Below are 24,007 nucleotides of genomic sequence, written 5' to 3'. Positions count from 1 at the left end.
AGAACCCGGAAGAGCAACAGGCAATGGCTGGTGTGCCCGGAAAGATAGCTTTGCATGCCACTTCCGGTACATGTGCCGTAGGTTCACCATCACGGGTATAGGGTTTCCTGCAGGGGGTTGGACTAGAATAGGAGTCCCCAACCTCTGATCTGTGGCCTAGTACTGGGCCCTGGCCCATTGGGAACCAGGTTGTACAAGTGATGTGTGCCAGGCTGTACAAGTGTGTGTGCCAAGCTACATTCGTGGAAGTGCCAGGTGAGTGCATGCACAAAGGTGCATTTGTGCAAACAATAGGCATGCATGCGTGCAAAACTATCCCTCTCCCCCGCCCCCCCGGCTGTTGCCACCACTACTAGTCCACAGAACCAGAAAGATTGGGGACCGCTTTCTGGTTCTGTGGACTAGTAGTGGTGGCAACAGCCGGGGGGGCGAGGGAGAGGGACTCCAAGATCCCTTCCTAACCTGTTATTCTATGTTCCGTGTAGCAAGACAAGAGCACATGTGGCCCATGAAAGGGAACAAGCAAGACGCAGAGAGCATTTGTAACCACTCAGGATTGCTAAATGCATCTTTACAAACTGCGTCATGCTTAGGGCCATGATGCTGATTGCCACACACTGACTGAAGTGCAGTTCTCCATCAGGAAGGTTCTCCTCTCCCTACATGTCCCTCTAATGCTGGCTCAATTACACATCCCTAATTTGTATTTGTTTATCAAAATGTAAAGTGTATGTATGTATCTCAGTAGGTTGGAGATGGTGACCCTTTGAGAGCTGTAGGCAAGGAAATTTCATTGAATGCATGCCAATTAGTGTACATTCAAAGTGACAATAAAGTTATTCTGTCTAAGAAAATGAAAATAGTGGAAAAAATGGGGGGGGGGGTTAAAAGAGAAGAGGAAAAAGGGTAGGGGGAAAGGGGAAAAAGGAAAGAAAACCATTATACCTCCATCTCTTTCTTTAGCACAGTAGAATAAGATAATAACAAACAGCCTCGACGTTTTACTTTGACATAAAATCTATATACAACCCGTTTCTATGACAACAAACCTATCTAATCAGCATAACCCAAAGTCAAAGTTTCGCGGCCCAATTACAACCCCTGCCTTGCCTCTCGGATGCTCAGCTGCACTTTGCCTCCATCTGGGGCCAACCCTTGCATGATCGCCACTTCCTGGCTCCGAAGGGCATCCGCTTCAGCATTTTCAGCCAGCAGCCATCGCAGCACAACACAGCACAGCGGCACTTCTGGGCAAAGATAACAAAAGAGGAAGGGAAGAAGGGCAATCTTTGCGACCTGAAAAGCAGGATACCTGGGGGATACCCAAATGACATTCCCTGATTCTCCTACTGGTTTTCCAAACATACTTAGAGTCTGTAAGTCTAGGAGGCTATTTTCAAAAGGCAACTGGGCTTTGACTTTTCGCTTCTCACCCAAAGAAGCCTCTTCAGTTCTGACTGAATGGTGGGGGATGGAAGGATTTATATTCCTTGCATTCAAAGAGCTAGCGTTCCTTCTGAGAGTCGTTGAGGTCACTTGGAAGTTTATCTGTGCCCTCAGGGTCACCTGAATAGTGCAAAGGGCTGTTCCACTCTCAGAAAGAGTGCTATCGACTAGATGACTGAAAGGAATATAAATCCTTCCATCCTCCACCATTCAATCAGAACTGAAGAAGCTTCTTAGATGAGAAGCCAAACATCTTCAAGGAAAAACGAAGTCCAGTTATCTTTTGAAAAAAGCACCTTTGGGACAACTATGACCTGGATGACTGAGAATCTCCAAAGACAGATGTAACATCATAATAAAGATGTTAGATTGATCTGATTGTCTTATATCCTTTTTTGAGTGTAAGGACCCACCTTGACGAATCTGAGGTTGTGATGGTGTAAATAAAAGAATCCCAAGGGACTTTTTAGAAAAAGACACACAATAATTTTATGCTTTCTGTTTTAATCGTAGCCTCCCCTCCCAAACTTGTCTATGAATGAGATAGGCAGTCTCCAATTTTTTAATATATATTTTAACACGGAGATCTAAAAACCTATACTGCCGACAAATATCAGATCTCTGCTCCAGCAAGACGGACGAAGGAAATATCTACAATCCCTGTCTTATCACTGCTTGCAATTCTTGCAAAATATTCAAAATCTGTCCGTCTTCCTCCCTGCAACATCACTTTGTTGAGAACCATTATGCAAACGTATACCCAACATCATATAAATATAACATTTTAAGTAGCCTTAGAAAACATTTTATTGCTCATCTTGGCAAAGTATCCACTCTAGCCTGGGCTGAAATTAATTCTCAGGATTAGACGGAGGTGAGGATTTGCTCATGGACATGGTGCACTACTTGCATTGTTTTTAATTTGCCAAGAGGAAAGATATCCAGCTTCTATCACTGGGTTTGGCTGCAACGCTGTCCCCTGCTAACTCAAAGGATCTGGGAGTCATTTGCAGGCTTTTCGATGGCGGAAAACTCATTAAAACCCAAAGGTGGCCTATTGCTGGCTTTCAGTCTATTAATTTGACACTCTCTGAGTCTGGAAGAGATTGTGTAAGACAGCAATGGGAAACCTGGACCTTACAGATGCTACAGGACTGCAATTCCCAGCATCCCTCATCACTGCCATGTTGGCTGGCTACATAGCAACATCTGCAGAGCCACGAAGCTCCAACTCTTCTTTTAGAATTCTGCTGTGTGTGTGAAAAACAAAAGACAATTACAGGAAGTTCCATCATGACATAATTGGGCCAAGAACATTATTAACTGGTCCATTGACAAGCGAGGCCTCCCAAGTCTCTCATAACAGCTGCCTTGCAAATAAGAGACCCTTATGTTCTTTTCAGGGCAAACAGGCCATGGGAGCTGTGAATGCAGGTGGGCCTTGGAGGTGCTAAACCTAATGAAAGGCAAGGAGAGGATAAAAGACAGGAAGTTTAAAAGTATTCACAGGTAACACCCACCTTCACAGAAGTCCTTCAAGGATGTTCTCAGCAGTTCAGAGGATACCTTGATTGAAGCTACAGTTGGAGCCAAGTAATTTTCATCGATCATACTCAACCCCTTTGGGACAAGCTCATCGTTCTCTTCCATGCTCTTGAGAGATAACTTCAAGAAGTTTTCAACTGGATCCCCAGGGACAGAAATGGCCACAGCAGGTGAGCTAGCTTCAGACATTCCCTTGTTGCCATCCAAGCGAAGGCACTGCAGGAGGTCAATGATATCTTCCCTCAAGGGCAGGCAGATGCCTTCTCTGTCCAGAGCAAGGCCAGGGGAATCATCTGAGAAGAGGTCATCCAGAAGCTCGGTGGATTCAGAAACGGTGCCTAAGATCTCCTGCAAACTGTAGTAGAGGGAGCAGGAGACAGTGAAAGGCAGATTCAGTTTGGAGCCTTCGGCGGGGCTGACCGGAAGGGTCACCTCCGTCTTATTCCCTGGAAGAAGCTGATCTATAGGGAAAGTATAGGTGGTGGCAGAATCTGAAGTGGTTTCCTCAAAGTCACAGGAGTTGGTGAAAAGCTGGACGCAGAAGGTCCAGCCCCGCTCCAGGCTGCATTCGCTTGAGTTTTCCAAGATGCAGGAGATGGTTAAGGTGTCCTGAACCAGCATGTGGCTCCAATGAGCAGCGATGGTGCAAGTGATGGGCTTGGGACCATTCTGGCTTGAAAGCAAAGCTGCACTCACGTTCATCACTTGGTTCAGGCAGGTTAAAGCTTGGTTTTTTTGGTCCACTGCTTTTTTTAGGGAGGACACTCTGCAGGTATCAGAAAGAGAAAGAAACACTGAACGATACTGATGGTAAAAAAAAACTGCCCAAGAGATCCCTATGCGAAAGAGAGAGATGCAATGGAAAACTTATATGTCAGAAGATGTTGGAAACTGCTGGCCCTTTGCGTGGCTTTGTTTGAAGGCTCAGCCAAGTGACCGGAGGGCCTACAAGTCAGCTGTGTTGGCACGGGACTCACTTCCATCCCTCGCTGCAGCCTGCAGGCCAGTTCTCAAGGAGAGCATCCAATGAAAAGCTGCAGAGCATATACAGGTAGCCCTCGACTTATAACAGTTGATGTAGTGACCGTTCAAAGTTACAACGGCACTGAAAAAAGTGACTTTTGATCATTTCCCACACTTATGACCGTTGCAGCATCCCCCTATGGTCATGTGATTTACATTCAGATGCTTGACAACTGATTCATATTCAATGTCCCAGGGTCATGGGATCACTTTTTGTCACCCTCTGACAAGCAAAGTCAAAGGGGAAGCCAGATTCACTTAACAACCATGTTACTAACTTAACAACTGCAATGAGTCACTTAACAAACGCGGCAAGAAAATTCGTAAAATGGGGCAAAACTTAACAAATTTCTCACTTAGCAACATAAACTTTGGGCTCAATTGCAGTTGTAAGTTGAGTACCAGTCTTCCAGAAGCCCTTAGGGTTGGGTGAAATCCACTTACCTTTGCTACCAGTTCGGTAGCAATGTGAGTGTGTGAACTTTACTTGCACACGCCACCTCCGTGCATGCACAGAGCGTCAAAAAGGTAAGGTAAGTGAACAGTGGGGGGGGGGCGAATCCACTATGCCGCAAGATTTATATTAGCAGGAAATCCTGCTTTCTAGCTAATATAAATCGTCCATCACAGCTGATCATCACAAAAACCAATTTGCCTGAACCACTTTCATTTATTTTATTACCGGTTCGGGCAAACCCGTAGCATTTTTACTACCGGTTCAGGAGAACCAGTCTGAACTGGTAGCATCTCACCCCTGCCCTTAAGCCTCCGCTTCTTCAAGTTCCACTGCCACCCCAAACAGAGTCTCCTGCATAACTGTCACCTTCACCCATCCAGCCACTAGTGCCATGTTTCCCACCTTGCCCATTAACTGAGCATATTGCGTCTCACCCTTCCATCCCCACTGCAGGATTTAGCATCAAATCCTTGTGCCAGAAAAAATCGCTGAGGCAGGACAAATCCAGGTAGCATTAGCAAATGCTTCCTGGTGAGCTTCCCAAGCCACACAGGTAAAAATGCCACATTTGTACTCCACACACAGAGATGCTATTCACAGTGAGGTCAACTCTTACCTTTCAGAGACATGGCCTATCCCAGACAGCAGCTCTTTGATCCTCTGCCCAGCTTTGTCAGCGTTCATCTTGAGCGGCTGTGTATCATCTGGGCTGCACAAGCCACAGGTCATGAGACGGCCTTTGGCGGAGAGAGCCAGAAGTTCAGATTCTCCTGTGCACGGGGCAGCGATGTAGAAGAGGAGGAGACAAGCAGAGGAGAGAGTTAACACCATGGGGGAGATTTCCAGTCTGCCTCCCCAGCAATAGATCAGAGGAGCAGAAGTGTGAAGGTTACATAGAGCCTTAAAGAGCCTTCACCAAGTGGCTCCCATATTACCATGTTTAGTGTGTCACTGGAGGATAAAATGATTAAACTCAATGGAAGGATAATTGTATAAAATTTAATTTTAAATTAATTAAAAAGTAAATCAAATCAGATTTAGTTTTTGTCCCGATCCACCTACTACAGAATCTCTTGCCGTCTTTCCTATAGGCTTCACCTTGTAGGGGAAGATGGGAGGCCTAGAAATTTAATAAATAAATATATGTCACACAAATAAATGTTACTGCTTTTAAAACCTGTGTAAGCCTTACATTCGTGTATTCTAGTGTAGTGGTTTTAAGGTGCTGGCCTAGAAATCAGGAGACTGTGAGTTCTGGTTCTAGTTCCGCCTTAGGCATGAAAGTCGCACTCTCTCTCAGCCCTACCTACCTCATAGAATGGTTGTTGTGGGAAAAATAAGAGGACGGAGTATTAGGAATACCTTAAGTTACTTATAAAGTAATAAAGGTGGGATTAAAAAAAAAATGAATCAATACAAAAAATCCTTGTTTTACAACCATACATTTAGTAACTGTCAGAAGTTACAATGGCGCTGCAAAGTGATTTGTGATCATTTTTCACACTTATGACCGTTGCAGTCACGTGATCGAAATCAGATGTTTGACAACTGGTTCATGTTTATGACGGTTGCAGCATCCCAGGGTCATGTGGTCACCACTGAAAAGCAAAATGAATAGGGAAACCAGATTCACCTAACAGCCATGTGACTTAAGAACTGCAGTGATTCATTTAACAAAGGTGGCAAGAATGGTCATAAAATGGGGCAAAACTCGCTCAACAGCTGTCTTGCTTAGCAAGAGGAATTTTGAGCTCAATTGTTGCTGGAACGAGGAAATAAACATTCAAACCACGAGGGATCTGTACTTCCCCATACAATATTCAAAACAAAAATATTTTCTTCAGCTTTTCCAAACAGGCAAACATGCTGGCTGGGAAATTCTGGGAGTTGAAGTACACACATCTTAAAGCTGCCAAGTTTGAAAAACACTGTCCTAGAAACGTCTGACTATAAACCCTCTGGAACAGCTATGCTGGTTTGGAGGTGATGGTTACACGACCTTAGAGAGAGAAGGAATGGGCAATGTAACCAGCATTTGGAAGACAGCTTTCATGATGCAACAAAAAGCTGAAATTCGGGAGTCTCTGTCTGTGCACATGCCCCTCAATATCCCTGCCGCACCAGATATTCAAAAGAGTCTTTCTTTTTCACAAAAGAGAGAAGAGAAGCAGGCATGTTGCCAATTAAACCACAGCTCCACCACATTTATTACAATAAAACAGCAGGTGGCTGCAGCACAGTGTTTTATCTGGAAACCTGCCCACCTATACAGGGAAAAGATAAAAAGTAAGTTGGAAAGGGGACTGAGAATAGAAAGTATTTTGCATCAGAGGGAGGAAGTCGAACAGGGGCAAAGGAGATCACAGGAGAATTAAAAAGGTAATGGGGAATAAAAAGTTTATTGGCTATGTTGTACGTATATGGACCAGTGGCATAGCCAGGATCTGGGTTGCCTGTATATTAGCCTATGGATAACTCCTCTCAACCTGCAGGAAGAGCTGCAAGAAGGACAGTGCTCAGCCTGTCCTGGAAAGAGCTAATGTCAATTTCTGGGCACAGAAATTAACTTCAGTCACAGCCGCACTCATGCTGGGAGCAAGCAAAGCCATAGTAGACTCCCACCACTCCAGGGGGCAGAAAAAATTGGTGGCTCCAGGAGGGGCTTGAAGAGTGAAAAAGAAATGCAGCAGACTCAGAGCTGACAGGCACCCTGCCCTTTCCACAGGCCAATGCTTCAAATAGAAACTGGGAAACGGAGAGTTCAAGACATGAAAGCCAGCTGGGTGACCTTGGCCCAAGCTCTTTTTCAGCCCAAGCCACCTCACAGGGTTGTTGTGGGGAAATTAAGAGGAAGAGGGAACATTCGATATTTTCGCTGGCTTGAGTTGTTTATAAACACAACAAAGATGGGATACAAATTAGAAGATAGATACAGTTGATACTACAGATAGACAGGCAGACCATCTTCCCTCACAAAAGATCAAAGTAGGGAATGATACTGAAAGTTGTGGGGAGAACAACAAAATGAGGCAAATGGCAAGAACAGGAAGAGAGAGAAGGGCAACTGAATATCTAGGTAAGTTCCCTTCCCAGAATCCTTATCCTAGTCGAAGGCTTCATTTTACTTGCTAATGACCCTTTCCAAATAGAACCATTTCATCCTAAAATGCAAGGAATTAGGGTTCAGAAACTGAAGAAAGAGCCCCTGGGGAAAGGAAGAGGTACAGTGACAACTGACCTCCCACAACAAGAGCTGGGATTGCACTGAAAATTGGACTTCCTGAATAGAGCCTTTTAAAATAAAACTTGTTGCTGGATCTCATTAGCATGTAAAGAAGGTTGAAGGAGAAAAAGTCTATTGGCAGCTCAGGAATTAAAGCAGCACTACAAATAAAGCTTATAGTGGGCCAGATAGCCAGCTTCTCACATGCTGTATAATTCTAAGTCTCCTCCCTGCTGCTTTCAGAAACGGCTTCACCACCACTACAATTTGTCCATACAAACAAAACACTCCCAGTTTCCTTGCTTGCTTCTTTCTTATCCATTTCCTTTTTCTCCTCTCTCCAAAAAAAGTACGCAGCAACTTTAGACAAGGCCTTTTCACCATACCTGCCAAATACTCCGGTTATGGCAAGGAAGGGTGCAAAGTCATTTGCTTCCTAAAACCGTTTTGGTAGCTGGAGCAACCCCCCCCCCTTTTCCCTTTCCTTTGTGTTCAAGGGGGAGACAAATGTCCTCCATCAATTCTTGCTAGAAAGGAAGTCTGTTTCCTGCATGCAGGATCTGAATGCCTTTGCCCTGGTGAGAAAGCACAATGCAGATGTTTTGCACAAGAAAGGAAGAAAAGGGGGCGAACTGCTTAGTCTCCCCAGGTTACAGCATTTCAGAGCCATTTTGCTGAAAGGAGGCAGAGCTCTTGAACTAGAGTTCCAGCCTCCTTGTTTTCTTGATGGAGCTGAGTTGGTTCAAGCTGGCCTCAAGCTTTTCCCTGTGCAAAAGCCCGAAACAAGAAAGTATTACACGCTAGCATATAATGACCATACAAAGCTGCAAGGGCTGAACTCCTTCACCTCAAATCCCTGTCTGTCTGGGCAAGTATGATAGGAACAAGCCACAGAAAATAGTCTTAACAAGGAGAGGGAGAGGGAGTAGGAAAAGGGACAAAGAGTTCAATTCAGTCCAGGGATTAAGGCACCAGGGTGGAAACTAGGAGACGGTGAGTTCTAGTCTGGCCTTAGGCTTGAAAACCAGCTGGGTGACTCTTTCTCAGCCCAATTCACCTCATGGGTGGCTGTTGTGGGGAAAGTAGAAGGAAGGAAGGAGCATTAAGTATCTTCGCCCTTTGAGTTGTTTATAAAAATAATGAAGTCGGGATATAAAACAAATGAACTTTTTAGCAGGGCTAGGGCTAGGCAATCTAAGGCCACAGAGCCGCATCTAGTTATGAATTCAGTTTTGCTGCCCCTCGGATGACAGTTTCTGAAACACGGTAGAACGCCTTCCCGCCGTTTTGAAGTGGAACGCTGCACCTGAGTCTAAATCAGAATAGAAGCTAAGGATCTCTTAGCCTTGAGTGGATGACGGGCAGATTTGAAATTTAGTGAGCATCCTGCGAGTTGGGCAACCTGCCCGTTCAGAAAATAGCTGCACGGGGAACTAACTGGCTACAAAGCACCAATTTACCAGTATGCCAGCTCTTCCTCCTGCAGGCTGCACTCTGCGAACCCTTACTTACTTCTGTCATTTTTTATGGGCAGCTAAATAAAAGGCTACAGCCACATTATACTTTTATTTTTTTAACAAATAGGTCCTTCTGGAGCCTGGAGATGTTTCTGGAAATGATCATGCTGTATTCTGGAGCCTGTGATATCACATTACAGCATGCCAGCTTCCCTTTAAAAAAAAACCAACCCCCCCCTCCCTAAAACAGTTTTCCATTAATCCCCTTTGTTTATTAAAAAAATGAAAAGCTTATAAAGAATAGGAAGTCTTAAGGCAAACGAGAGAATGTCCGCAGGCACACTGGCATCCCTGGGGAATATGCTGGAGGTGCGCTACCTCTAAGACCTGAAAGAGTGCAATCATCATTTTTAAAAAAGGAGGCGGGACAGAGAAAACCTTGAGAACTTTTAGTCCTCTAAGAGGAGGAAAAACTGGAGAATCTTACTTGCGTAGACAACATAAGGGTAATCCTCGACTTACAACCATTTATAAGTTTACAATGACACTGAAAAAAAGTGACTTCTGACCAGTTTTTACACTTACAAATGTAGCAGCATCCCCATGGTCTGTGATCAAAATTTGGTGTCTTGGCAACCAACCTGTATTTTATGACAGCTGCACTCTCTCCCACCATTATGTGGGACAACATTTGTAAACTTCCCATCCGGTTTCCAACAAGCAACATCAATGGGGAAAGCGAGATTCACTTAACAACCGTATGATTCACTTAATAACTGCAGTGATTCGTTTAACAACGATGGCAAAAAAAGGTTGTCCGGTGGGGCACAGCTCGCTTGATAACTATCTTGCTTCGCAATGCAAATTATGGACTCCATTGTGGTCGTACGTTGAGGACTACCTGTAATTGCCCCCTTTATATGATCACGAGATGTAGCTATCCCAAATGAGAGTGGGGATAAATGACCACACATTTGGTACTGATAACTTCTCTCCCCTGCTGCAATTTATCTACTGTGTCAAACATTGGGGTGCAATTATATCATGGCAACGTTTGTGCGATGACCTTCTTGGCCAGATAAGACCTCACTTTGGTGCCACTTTGTTGTGCTGTGGAAGTTGCTCAAGGAAGCCTTGGATACGAACATTGCCCAATCTCGGACAAAATCTTAAAATGACTGCCAAGGTCCCTCAGCAATACCATAGGCTGAAGGATGGATTGACTAGGGATCTCTGTCTCCTGACTGAAGTCTGCAGCTCAGGGATTATTTAACGCATGTTGGAACAAAGGAGCACACAACTTTCTTCTTTCATGCGGCCACCTCACAAGCCCAGTGCAGTAACACACTTGGTTGCTATCCTGGCAAAGCTAGGGAAAGACGACAAAAGTGTTTTTTTATCCTAAAGGTCATTTCGCGCCTAAGAAAAGATCAGAGTTAAAGAAAATCCTCTCTTGAGCTTTTCTGGATGTGATCCTCGTTTGTTCTGAGGTAATAATACAGGTAGTCCTTGACAAACTGAAGTTACCATGGTACTGGAAAAAGTGACATGACTGTTTTTCACACTTTTCACTTAACAAGCATTTTACTAACTTAACAGCTGCAAGGATTCATTTAACCACCGTGGCAAGATAGATAGTAAAATGGGACAAAACTCACAATCGTTGTCCTGCTTAGCAATGGAAATATGGGACTCAATTGTGGCCATAGATTGAGGACTATCTCTACCATGGACAAATTCATTTTCAGCAAAAGAAGTGTAAATATGAATCAGCACTCGAGCCTGGGTCAAGATACAGTCTGTCCACACCATTATTTCCTCCCGTCTCATTTGCTTCTCTTCATAATTTACTGCAGGTAGTTCTACAGTTACAACCATAATGGGGCCTTCTTTTTATGCTTGTAAATTGTAATGATCATAAAACTATTTGTGACTGATGCAATTTTACGGGGGTTTTTTCCCCCCAGTGTTCATTAAGCAAACATGGCAGTCCTAAGTGTGAACGCTGTGGTCATCAAGCGAACCCCTTGTTCGCCATGACACGGTTTTGCGAAAAACTGGATGTGGTGGTTTTCGGCAAAACCATCGTAAAGCACGGTCACGTGACTGCAGGACACTGCAAACAGCCATGAAGGCATCCATATTGCCAAGCGCCCGAAGTGCTGCCTCATGGGCGGGTGCAACTGTCAGAACCTGCCATCAGGTCCTAAAGTCCCTTTCCAGGTTATAATTTTGAGTGGTTGCTGAGTGACTGGTCAAGGACTACCTGTACTAATAGGTTCAGTAGGATGTATCCAGACAAGAACTTCATGTACCCTGTTTCCCTGAAAATAAGACCTCCCTAGATAATAAGACCAATTGGGCTTTTGAGCGCATGCGCTAAAATAAACCCTCCCCTGAAAATAAGGCCGCCCCAAAAATATTGCAACACAGCAGCAGCCATGAGGTGACCACGCTCGCTGCCTCCTGCACCTCAAAAATTATAAGACCTCCCTGAAAATAAGGCCAAGTGCTTATTTCAGGGGTCAAAAGAAAATAAGACACTCTTATTTTCGGGGAAAGACAGTAGGTAGGATTACTCTACCGTTCCAGATTGTAGACCTGTTCTGATGGTCTAATACCTTCTGACTCCCGGGAAGATAAGGAAAGCGCCACCACACTGCAAATACTCAAGCTGGCAGGCGACACAGCTGAAGGAAGGGTCCCTGCCGGAGCCTCCACTTTTTCAGCCTCAGGTGTGTTGCTGTCCAAGTCAACTGCATAGATGTCAGAATGGGTGCTGTAGTACATGCAGCTTCCCCCACTGCAGGCTGCACACAGAACTGGCCCTTGTAGATAATACTCCCGCAGCTCTGGGACTTTGACTTCTTCTTCTTGAGAGGCTTTGATGGCCACCATTTTGCCGTAGTGTCCCAAAGCCACGACGCAGTCACAACCCAAGCCTGGATGCTCCTCTGCATCGGGAGATTTCCGTTCAGTCCTCAGGGCCCCAATGAAAACCACTGGCTCCTCCAGATGATGAAGGATCTTGACGGGCGAGTCTTCCCAGCCGTGGTCTCCGGGCGAGTTCAGGGCCTTCAAAGGCACTGAACACAACTGCCCATCGGGGAAGCCACAGAGGATCATGGGAGAATCCAGCATGGCAGCGTCTACACCGAAAAGGAGGCTGAAGAGGGGCTCCTCCAGCACAAACCCCCCAGAATGGCGAAGCCCCTCCCAATGGTCACTGGCGCCAGGAGCAGATGCACAACACAGCACCGGGAGGAAGTGGGCTAAAGACATGTCGCCATCGTTGCTTGTGCTGGTGGTGATGTCCACGTGGCTGACTGGCTGATGCGGCAATTTCTCCTGGGCTTCAGGGCCTGGGAGTTTGTGGAGATTCATGCACCACTTCTCTCGGACTTGGGAAAGGGTGACCAAGACATCATTGAGCAGCGTGAAGGTGCAAAGTGTGGCATCAGGGAGAGCGCAGGCATCACAGCCCATAGGGAAGATGCTGGAAAAGCAGTCGCTTTCCTCGCCGTCCGTCTGCTTCACTAACCTTCAAAGCAAACAAGAAAAACCTCTCAGAGTAGCCAAAGGGAGAAAACCCGGAAATAGCGCTGGCAAATTACAAGGTTTAGCATCCGCTTCGCTGAGCTGGATTCAAGAATGGGGAGAGCTGGATTAAGACGGACAGAATGACAGCTCTGGAGGGAAGTTCCAACCCCTTAATTCTTTTTTTATTTTATTTTTTGCCTATAAGAATTCTTATTTTAAAATGCTTGGAACCTGGAAAAGAATGGCAAAAGGATGAATGGCAGAGAAACACACACAAACAGCCAAGGGATAACCTAGGTACGAGAGCCAAGAATAGGGCTCCCTGCAGATGTGTTCCTATAGGCTACATTAGAGGAGATGTGCTATCTGGGTCAATGAGACTGGCAGGGAGATTTGAAAGCTCCCCTTGACCCAGTCTCCATTAAAAGCCGCAAGGTGTGAAGCTGCTGTTTGCACGTGTTGCATGACTGTATTAACAGTTTTGCTAGATAAGGAAAGTCAACCTCAGGAAGGTGTTGAGCTTCAGGGTTTAATTATCATGGTCTACATAACCAATTTCCTGATGTTTCACCAGGTGTTTTGAATGGTTATCCTGCCTCTGAAGACGCTAATCACAGTTTCCAGCAAATCATCAGGAAATCTGTTGTCTAGACCAGTGTTTCTTAAACTTTCTTGTTCTTAGGATTTTGTCCTGTGCTTAAAAGTTAGGGAGAATCCCAAAAGAGCTATACTTTTTATGGATTTTATCTATCAATATTCACTGTATTAAAAATTAAATCGGACACATTCATGAAATATATATTCATCAAATCATGTAAAAATAACCATGTTGTTGATATTGATGTCATTTTTTCATGGGAAAAGTATCTATTTTTTAACAAAGGAAAAAATGAGAAGAGTGACATTGCTTTAAAGTTTTGCAAATAACTTTAATATCTGGCAAATAATTTTGATTTCTCAGAGCCTCAGAGAGTCTTGGTAGATCTCCAGAGGTCCTCAGAGCACACTTTAACTAATACTGGTCTGGACAATGGTTGCTAAATCTTGATGCTCAACACTGCCCAACAGATACTACCCGTGCAAGCATGGTGGGGGAAGAAAAAGACAAACCTTGATTTCCACAATGCCAAGATTCTAGTCCAGGAGCTCTGCTGGCTGGAGAATTCTGGGAGTTTAAGTCCACAAGTCTTAAAGTGGCCAAGTTTGAAGACCTCTGTTCTAATCAATGTTCAGGATTCCATGTTTTGATAGCCTCCCCATGTGTCTAGGGGAAACTTCCTAACAGTGAGAACAATTAACCTGTGAAACAGCTTGCCGTCAAAAGCTGTAGGTGCTTCATCACTGGAGGTTTTTAAGAAGAGGCTGGACAGTCACTAGGGTTTCCTGCAGGGGGTTGGACTAGAAGACCTCCAAAGTCCCTTCCGGCTCTATTCTGATTAACTGATTGACAGAAATCTGGGTGTACATAACATTGGGCAAGATGGGTTTGTTGCTCATTCTTGAGGGTCTGGGCTTCAAGATTTGGGTGATATCCTTTGTTTAAGGTCATAATTTCGTCAATAAAAACATCCCCTAAATACAGGACTGACACAGAGAAGCGTGTAAAAGATCTTTTGCCATAAATATTCAGCTTTTACCAAACGTCTACCCGGAGAGCTGCTTTTGGTGACACATGTCTAGTCATACCAAGATGTGTTTATTACACTGTGCTTCTTGGCTCTTGAACATGGTTTGGAAATTGCTTTTGGCCCAGAATCTAGTAACAGAGATGGATGAGTGGTACATCTTGAAAATGTCATATTCCTTCCCACCCCCATGTATTGCAACTTCAACAATCTTCTGTTCTTCTAATCTAAGATATCCTTGCCTTTGTTCCTCATGCCCTCATGACTCCCAGCCCTCTGGAAACACCCTGCATTCTCCAAAGAATCCGAGTTCTCCCTCCTGCTACTTTAGAGATGCCACTTATTTCCTTCATATCCCACTTTTGCATACATATCCCATCCTCATACTCTATTATAAGCATCAGAAGTTAGTTGCCATCGACAGCATGATCATTCCCAAAGCTCCCAATCAGACATCTCTACGAGTCATAGAAATTCAGCCCATTAACTGGCATTATCTGACCTACATGGGCTCAACAGAGGTTCTATTGGCCACATTGGGACATATCAGACATATCCTATCCTATATCCTACATCCTATAACCTATATCCTGTTCTATGCTATATCCCATCTTATCCTATCCTTACATCCAGTTACGGATGTTCTATTACTGGGGGTTTTCAAGAAAAGACTGGACAGCCATTTGTCTGGAATGGTATAGGGTCTCCTGCTTGAGCAGAAGACCCCCAAGGCCCCTTTCCACCCTATCATTCTATGTCCTAGTCTATGTGATCACTCCAGCCTTTAATCCAAGAATTTTAGGCAAGTGAGGAAGCATGGAATACTTAATGCAGTCACATTCCATCCCTCACCTGCTTTGATAGTCCAAGGACACGCAATAAATGCCAACTCCAGCGCAGAGAATATACAGCTGATGGTGGAGGGGCAAGAGTTCCACATGCCAGACTTGATCAGGAAACCTGTAGACAGCCTAGGAAGAAAACAGGAGGAGGATCGCAAAAAGCCTTCAGGAAGGTAAAATAATGCATTAGCAGACATCTTTAGAGCCCATTTTCTGGTTTATAGACTCACATTAGCCCTCACAGGAAGACTGGGCACATAAATACATATCCATCTGGTCATCAGTAGCCCTAGAATGAGCAGGGAAGACCTTCCCTAATAAAATCTGCTTTGGTTCCTGATAAACCAAAGTGTGCATTATTTACTATCAAACTAGAAGCAGTCCTCTTTGGTTGCTAAGCAACAGGGTTGTCAAGGAAAACATAACATAACCACAATGAACTCACTCCCTCACTTCTGCCAGTCATTAAGTGGGACACCACATGACTGTGACTTGCAGTTTTACTGCTGGCTCCATAATTGGACTCTGTTTGTCAGGAGGACGACCATTATGAAGTGTGCAAATGACAATCACATGACTGTGGGATGCTCTGACGGTAGTCAGAGCATCCCACAGTCAACCCACCCGCCCCCAGTTGCAAAGTACTCTAATCTTGATCATGTGACCATGGGGATGCTGTGAGAGGCATAAATGTGAGAACCGTTGCTTTTTCAACAGTCATAATTTTGAATGGTCACTAAATAAGGCAATCATTAAAGGACATCTACCTATAACCTTACTCTGGCACTTGACAATTATTTAATCATTACAAGAAGTAAGAGTCCTTTACACCATTAAATTTATCTATTATTATTATTGTTGTTGTTATTGTTATTATACTTTATTCATTAAACATGAAACTCAGTCAACTGAACATTCAAAAATGCATCACAAATACCATTGACTGGTGCTAATGGTTGATACGGGTTGTTGTCAGTCTCCTAGGTATCAACCAAGTACATTCTTAAAATATTAAATGTTCCGAGCAGCACAGTTTTTTGCAGTTCTGCTGGTGTTAATGCAGGAAGCTGCAATTTGTTGATGTATTTTATAAAATTCTTGGACATGGTACCAAGTGCCCCAATGACAATGGGTATCACTGTTACATGCTTCATCTATAGCTGTGTAGTTTAGATGGCCAGGTCGCAATATTTCATTATTTTTTCTAGTTCCTTTTTTTGACTCTGGCATCTCCAGGAACTGCGATATCAATAAACTGTACGCTTTGGCCCTCTACAACCGTGATATCTGGCATGTTGTGTTCCAAATGACGATCTGTCTGTATTTGAAATTTGGAACACAAAATGCCAGATATCACAGTTGTAGAGGGCCGAAGCATACAGTTTATAGATATCATTGTTGTTGTTGTTGTTGGTACTGCTTCTTGCTTAGTAAAGTAACATCCAGTAGGTGAAGCTTTCTCCACCTATCGGTTAAAGGGGAGAAATTTCACCTCAATTTACCCCTCTCATGCCGCTGTTGTCAAAAGCGTGAACGCAATGCCAGTGAAAAGCTGGTAATGTTCACCTGTGGAGGCCACAAACTTCATGTGGGAAAAAGAGAAAACCAAAACAAGGGGGAAATTGAAAATCTGTCTCTCCAAAAGCCGAGCTAGATCACCACCTGTCTCAACTACCGCAATGCACAGGGCTGCCTTTAATTACCATCTGGAAGCTTCCGTCGGTAGAGAATGCAGCAGACCAAATGCTCACCAGAGACATCACTGGAGCCCGGAGCCTCTGTTACTGCAGGCTCCGCTTTGGCTGCTTATTGGCTTCTGTGTGCAAACTAAAGTGCGGGTGTTAATCTACAAAGACCTTCGTGCTTGGCAACAGGTTACTGGCAGAACTGCAGCACCCTATTAAATTGGCCCATGCTTTTGTCAGGAGAAACAAGCAACTACTCCCTGTTTCTGGGAGGTCTGGAGAGTTAAAATGAGAGGAAGGGAGAAATAGGTGCAGGCTGACAATAAAAGCAGAGCTATTACTCCTGCTTGTACCTCTTGCCTGGACTACCTTGAAGGACTAATGCCACTGAGGGCTGGATAGATTACGGTCGGATAGAAATCTACTAAAGAAATCAAGTAATAACTTGCTGCCATGTGCAGAATCAGACCCAGGATCCTCTGAGTATCATTTAAGACACCTCACACATCTAGTTTGAAGCCGTTTTCTGTACATTCCTTGATTTAAAAGGAGCTTCATTCTCAGCTAGAGGGAAGCTTGAAGTAAAGCTTGTATGTTTTGTTTCTTTATCCGAGGATGTGCAGTTGTTACTATTTTCACCTAAAAGCATACCCTGCAACAAGAGGAGAATGTTATTTTGCATGTCATTCCTCCTTTGAAGCCATTAACGATTGCTGATGCGTTGCTGAACAAGTGGCATATTATATCCAAGATGGGGGCTATCATTTCAGCAGTGAGAGAACAAGCAGCAGCACCCAATACACACACATCTGTCTGCAGTCAAAGCTGCAACAGTATTATAAGCATAGAGAACTGAGTACCATTTCTGTATGGAGAAAGCCCTGCAAAGTCTGTATTTTTATCATTTGTTTGAGAACCTAATAATCTATATGCATATTAACCTATTTGTTACCCATCTCTCTATGTGAGTGGAAAGTGTGCAAGGTTCAGATGGTTATTGTCAAAATAGACTTCTTAGGTAAAATCAAAAGAATAAATTAAGGGGTGCCTTTAATACAGTGTTTCTAAACCTCAATAAGATTCGAGTGTGCAATTTCAATTCCCAGAATTCCCCAGCCGGCTTACCAGCTGGGGAATTCTGGGAGTTGAAATCCAACCACCTTAAAATTGTTGAGGTTCAGAAACATTGCTTTAATATGTGAAGGTATGGTTTAGATCTAGGAATCAACACTGGAAAATCTATGCAATCTAGGGAAAATATATTTCATATACCAGTATGTATCATTTGTGATAATACTTCAAACAGAAAACATATCCTTCGTTTTATTGTTCAACAAGACCAGTCTACAGAAAAAAGGCAGATTTGTAAGGGCAGTTTTAAGGAGGGAGGGAGAAGAATCACCACAGACTGATGTCAAGAATTGGATGCTACACGTAGATGACTTATGAAGAACAACCAGTTTGCTACCAAAGGTTGCTATGGTGAAAAAGATATTTAAAAAATCAACAAGAAAAATATAAATTAAAGATTTAGATGGTTAAGAGCATCTCTGCATCTCACACATCCTCCCTGCCTGTTCAATTTTATAGGAAAAAAATTAATAACCCAAGGGGTCTTTCAAACATTAAGCTGTGGTTTCCAGCAGACTATTTATGTAAAATACCAGATAAAGAGGGAAGAAGGGAGAGCGGGAGTGAACTTGGGTGATCTTGGGCTCCAGTTAGAATAATGTGATGGGGAGGGCAGGAAACAAAGCATCAAACCAGTCTGAGTTAACCACAGAGGATCCATTTCACTTTGTTTCTTTCTCTGAACTACTATGCCACTCTTATTATTAAGCCTCCCACACACAGACATGCAAGCTATGTGTTTGCAGTGCATTCTACTCATCTGTTCTCTGTTCCTAAGAAGCAGATAGTTTTTTAAAAAGAAATTAACAGATTAGAAGCTCAAGGGACTGATGAAGGAAAAACGCAACGCCCTAGTTTCAGCTACATTTCTGATCAAGTTTTACTTTTGTCAGAAGTAGCTGTATGGACAAAGAGAATACAGTAAATTTCATTTGCTCTGATCCAGAACTATGAAGGGCCAACTTCATTTTCTCCTTGCTCTTCTCCTAAAAATTTATATGCAGGAAGACAACTTCAGCACTTATTTGCAAAATGTTTCTGGTCCCCGATAGGAACCAAGCAATTGTAAATAGGTGTGTTTTGAAAGCATCCTAAAAGGATGAACAATAAAAAAATATGTGGGACACATATATTCGCCTTCATTCATGATAAAAAGAAATATTGGTCACAATCCAATCACTGAATGGATCCCATACTGTCAGGATACATTTTATGACTGGGATAGGTTAGCTGGTGCTTTACAGAAGTTCTGGACTCTTTAGTTCTCCTAAATATGATAAATGAGAGATTTTGTAGCCCAAACTTCCAAAGGGCACCAAGTTATCACCCACTGTGCAAAAGGTACATTGCATTCAATTATTGCTTTTCTTTACACAGTTTCTTCTGGTGCAAGAATGTGCTTTCTGTCACTACTTTGGGCTGATTCTCCTAAACAAAGCTACCAAGACACTGTACTACTTCTACCTTTGAGTCTCCTGAAGGGAAAGAGCAAAGAAATTCAACATTCTGTTAGGGATAGCATTATCGTGTTGCAGTACTGCTCTACTTTTTCTCTTTTTAGTTCAAATGCTGTATTTAGAATTAGGATTAGTGACATAAGGTAGATCTGTATAGAATTTGCTTCATGCTCATGTGCTGTATAAACATGTTTATTTTTAGCATTTATGGGGTTGAATAAAACTCACAGTAAAATACAAACTGGGAGACAGAGCTACCATGAAAATGAATGCATCTCTTCAGCTTTTACCCACCAAATTGAACTCAATTTACAGACTCTTTGGGGTACACCCATGCAGCCTTCTTGCCAACAGTATGGAATGGTTTGCCAATGCATTCTTGTAGAACACATTTTCAAGTTCCCCGTCTAGTCCACAGACCTGAAATTCCTAGAAGTTCCCCATCCCAGTACTAAACAGGGACAACCCTGCTTTGCTTCTGAGATCACTCAAGGTCAGCTTAATACCGCAACCTGTTGCAGGCGTACATCCGTGGGATTTAATCCATCCCGGCATCCTCTGATGCTTTGGACCACAATCCCCATCATACACTAAGTAAAGAGCAGCGGAATTGTACTTTCATTATATCTGGAAGCTGTCAGACTGGGGAAGGTAGCTTAAAGCTAGCGCTTAAAGGATGCAGTGTGAATTGCACCTGTCATTATCTCCAGTGCTTAGACAATGCATTGTTCTGTACACTGATGGGAGATATTAAATCAGGTTAAGAGAGATCAACTAGGATTCTGTAATTATTAACATAATGGTGTTTTCAAACTTTTAAAGATGCTGCTGCTGTCATAATCTTTAGAGCAGTGGTTCCCAATGTGGGGCCCACACCTCACAGGGGGGGCAAATTTGATTTTAATGGGGGCAATTTGAACCTTGCTTAAACCAAGTTAATGGCCTTTCAGGCTTCCTCTGCATGAGTAGAGTTCACTTTTTGAGTAAAGTAAGAATTATATGTGGGGGCAGGGGGGGGGGGGTCAGGATTTTAGAGATGGCCAAAAAATGGTTGGGAACCACTGATCTATAGGCTCTGCCTTCTCCAGCCACCCCATCAGCCTAAAATTGCCTCCTCAGCATCTGATCTGATTTCCAGCGTCTGGTATCTCCCCCATGGCTCCCGTCCCTGTGAAAGAAGGACAAAGCGCCAGTCCAGACGTACCTTCATCAGCCGCCCTTCTTGGTCGTAGACATAGACGTACTCGGTGCCATTGGAGAGGTAGATCTGGTTCTCGTGGCACAGCACGCGGGGCTTCCCGGCTGCCAACCCCCCAACCGGGCAGCAAAACCCCGCCAGGTAATCCACCCTGTGCCCCACCTGGGCCATGACTGCCGCTGCCAGCCTGGGGAGAGGAATCAAGAGAGACGTGGTGGGGACGGAAGCGGAGAGAGCCCTTCAGGTGTCACCCCGCCTCGTCTGCGAAAAAGCACGTGGGAACGGAGCAAGTCAGCTTTGCGTGCAAAGGGGCCGCCCCACCCGGGCCATATTACTACTCCAGCCCCGGCGCCTCCGGTGGGAACGAAGGGAACAATAAACCCCGAAGGACACACAATACAACACAACATACACACACACAACACACACCTTTTCACAATAGACAAGGCAAGGCTCGAAACGGGAAAGACAATAGTCACAAATTGCAAATTAGCAAAGCAACTGGTCTCGCCTTCCACACACCCCTCCCCAAACCCAGCATAGGTCGCCAGCCCCCCCCCGCCACAAAACCAAAGGGGGCGGAGCTGCCATTCTGACCCCGCCTCCTCCTTCTCTCCAAGGCAGCGGTAGGAACGCCGCCAGTTACTAAGCGCGGGGGGAGGCGCTGCTTTACGGCTTCCTCTGTCTGTCTGCCTCTCTCTCCGGGCTCTCGACTAGAGCTGGCGGAAGCACAAGCGGCTGCAGAGACGGTTTACGACGCGCTGTAAAGGGAGGGAGGGAGGGCGAGCGAGCTTTTGCGCGCCCTTTCCCGCTGCTGGTGCGGCTCGCTGTTGCCATGGGGATGAGAAGAGCGGGTCCCGCTACGGGAGCGTCTTGTTGGGGGAATAAAGGAATATCAGGGCGACCCAAGGAGAGGATGCTCGGTGGCGGGACTGGGGAGAGGGACACACGGAGCCAAGGCATGACGGATGCGGGGTCTTGCATTCGTATTTGGAGGGGGAAGGCTTAGAAAGCTTGTGTGGTTCCCACTGATGGGAGGGGAAGGAGACACTCCAAAAAGAAAAAAGAGGGGCTCAAACACTCTTGGCTGGACTGGGGTCCTCCGGGCATGCCGGGAAGCTCCAGGTCGCTCTTGCAATAGGACTTCGGCAACAGAGTGGTCAATGCCTGGAATGCACTACCTGACTGATTTCTTCCCCAACCCCTAAACTTTAACCTTAGACCAGGGGTGTCCAAACTTGGGAACTTTAAGACTTGTGGACTTCAACTCCCAGAATTCCCCAGCCAGCTGGCTGAGGAATTCTGGGAGTTGAAGTCCACAAGTCTTAAAGTACCCAAGTTTGGACACCCCTGCCTTAGACTGTCTACTGTCGACCTCACCCCATTCCTAAGAGGTCTGTAAAGGGGCGTGCATAAGCCCACCAACATGCCTACCGTCCTTGTCCTACTGTCCCTTTTTATTTGTATACTCTTCATGTATTCATAATCATGTTTATACTTATTTCTGTTATCTTATACATTCTTGACAAATAAATAAATAAAGGCAAGCAGCTTCGGGTCTGATCCCCGATTGGATATGGGAGACCACCAAGAAATCAGAGGGCTGGTTTAGGAAGGGGAAAATACACGTGCATGGCTAGCAAAGAGGCTGCCTGGATGCGTCCATAGAGCCAAACTGAATAGCTTGACTCCAAGGTGTCATTAACATGGCAACTCTTGAGAGTGGTTCCCAATTGATACTGAGGAAGCCTAGGTTTTGTGGGGCTCTTAACACTACTGTGAAATCAGATACGTAGAGAAAAAGCAAGCACATCTGGTCTCCAAGAGGAATCCCAGTCATCTCTCTTTGGAATTGAGTAAGGAGCTGCGGTGGCTCAGTGGTAGTCCTCGACTTAATAGTTCTTTTAGTGACCTTTCAAAATTACATGGAACTGAAAAAAGTGACATCACCATTTTTTATACAACCGTTGCGGCATTCTCATGGTCATATGATTAAAATTCAGATACTTGGCAACTGACTCATATTTATGGCAGTGTCCCAATGTTATGTGATCACCTTTTGCAATCTTCTAACAAACAAAGTCAATGGGGAAACCAGATTCATTTAACAACTGTGTTACTAATTTAACAACTGCAGTGTTTCACTTAACTGTGGCAAGAAAGGTTGTGAAATGGGGCAAAACTCACAACTGTCTTGCTTAGCAACAGAAATTTTGAGCTCGATTGTGGTTGTAAATCAAGGACTACCTGTATTGCAGGTTAACTACCCACAGCCTGGAGATCAGTCCTGATGGGGATCAAGGTTGACTCAGCCTTGCATCCTTCCCCAGTGTGTAAAATGAGGGCCTAGCTTGCTGAGGGCAATATGCTTACATTGTAAACTGCCCAGAGAATGCTGTAAAGCACTGTGGGGCAGGATATAAGTCTACGTTCTATTGCTATTGATTTATCTGCAGCTACTAAGTCAGAAGTTCAGCAGGTTCTGACCAATTCTGGAGAACCGGTAGCGGAAAATTTGAGTAGTGTGGAGAACTGATAAATATCACTTCGGACTGGCCCTGCCCTCATCTATTCTCTGCCTTCTGAGTCCCAGCTGATCAGGAGGAAATGGGGATTTTGCAGTAACCTTCCCCTGGAGTGGGGAAGGAATGGAGATTTTACAGTATTCTTCCCCTGCCACACCCACTAAGCCACGCCCACCAAGCATGTCACCCCAACCAATCCACTCCCACAGAACCAGTAAAAATTTTTGAATCCCACCACTACTAAGTGTATGTTATGGGTCAAATATTGGATTTTAATCATGAGTTCACAAGTTGACTTTGAATGGTTTCTTAAGTCTATCTTACAGGACCGCTGTGGCTTTAAATAAATAGAAATAAGTATAATCATAAAAAAAACAGCCTTCCCACCAAGTCAGTCACATTTTGCTCCCACGCTAAAAATTGGAATATCAGTACAAAAAATAATCATTGGTTCGGTGCCTAACCAACAAAAGGTTCATGTAGGCTGGGCATTGTGGTGAGTACTATATTTGACAATGTATTGCTTGCTGTTGATTCCACAGCTTTTTGTTCTATTAAAGTTTTGTAATAATGGTCCAGATGCAACCCCACATTTTAAAGCTAGAAGGAGAAAGTGGCAATCATCTGGCATATGCATGCAACAGTAGCTGTAGGCGCCAGTGTAAAAAAAATAAAATAAAATCACAGCGCAGCTGAGACAGTAGATGGCAGTGTTGTTTGCAGTGATAACTATCATTTCAAAATACCATGAGACTAGTAAAGGAATTATCAATTAAATGATTTGTTTCATCCTTCAGCCCAAATTCCAGGAACTGAAGTTAACATGATTTATTTCCTCTTATCTATTAACCCC

The 24,007-nt window shown here is 44.3% G+C and overlaps 1 protein-coding gene across 2 annotated transcripts in view; it reads right to left on the bottom strand.

The window, feature by feature from the left end:
- The window catches only part of FAAP100 (FA core complex associated protein 100), a 30,783-nt gene extending 9,448 nt beyond the window's left edge, over nt 1–21,335 (bottom strand). Inside the window, exons 1-7 of one of the 2 annotated variants that reach the window (XM_081938725.1) lie at nt 21,227–21,335; nt 20,636–20,816; nt 15,169–15,287; nt 11,773–12,692; nt 5,088–5,241; nt 2,967–3,757; nt 1,111–1,247 (exon numbers count right to left, since the gene is read on the bottom strand). In XM_081938725.1, coding sequence (XP_081794851.1) covers nt 1,111–1,247; nt 2,967–3,757; nt 5,088–5,241; nt 11,773–12,692; nt 15,169–15,287; nt 20,636–20,800 — 2,286 coding nt within the window. In that variant the 5' untranslated portion in view covers nt 20,801–20,816; nt 21,227–21,335. Of the gene's footprint in view, nt 1–1,110; nt 1,248–2,966; nt 3,758–5,087; nt 5,242–11,772; nt 12,693–15,168; nt 15,288–20,635; nt 20,817–21,058; nt 21,199–21,226 lie in introns of those variants that run through there. The other variant, XM_081938724.1, reaches the window with a different exon arrangement.
- Between the last annotated feature and the right edge of the window lie 2,672 nt (nt 21,336–24,007).

Source organism: Natrix helvetica (assembly GCF_964273705.1).
Source record: "Natrix helvetica genome assembly, chromosome: 1".
Classification (NCBI taxonomy): Eukaryota; Metazoa; Chordata; class Lepidosauria; order Squamata; family Natricidae; genus Natrix; species Natrix helvetica.
The sequence above is the reverse complement of the archived record's forward strand: the minus strand, read 5'-3'. Positions and strand labels throughout refer to the sequence as shown.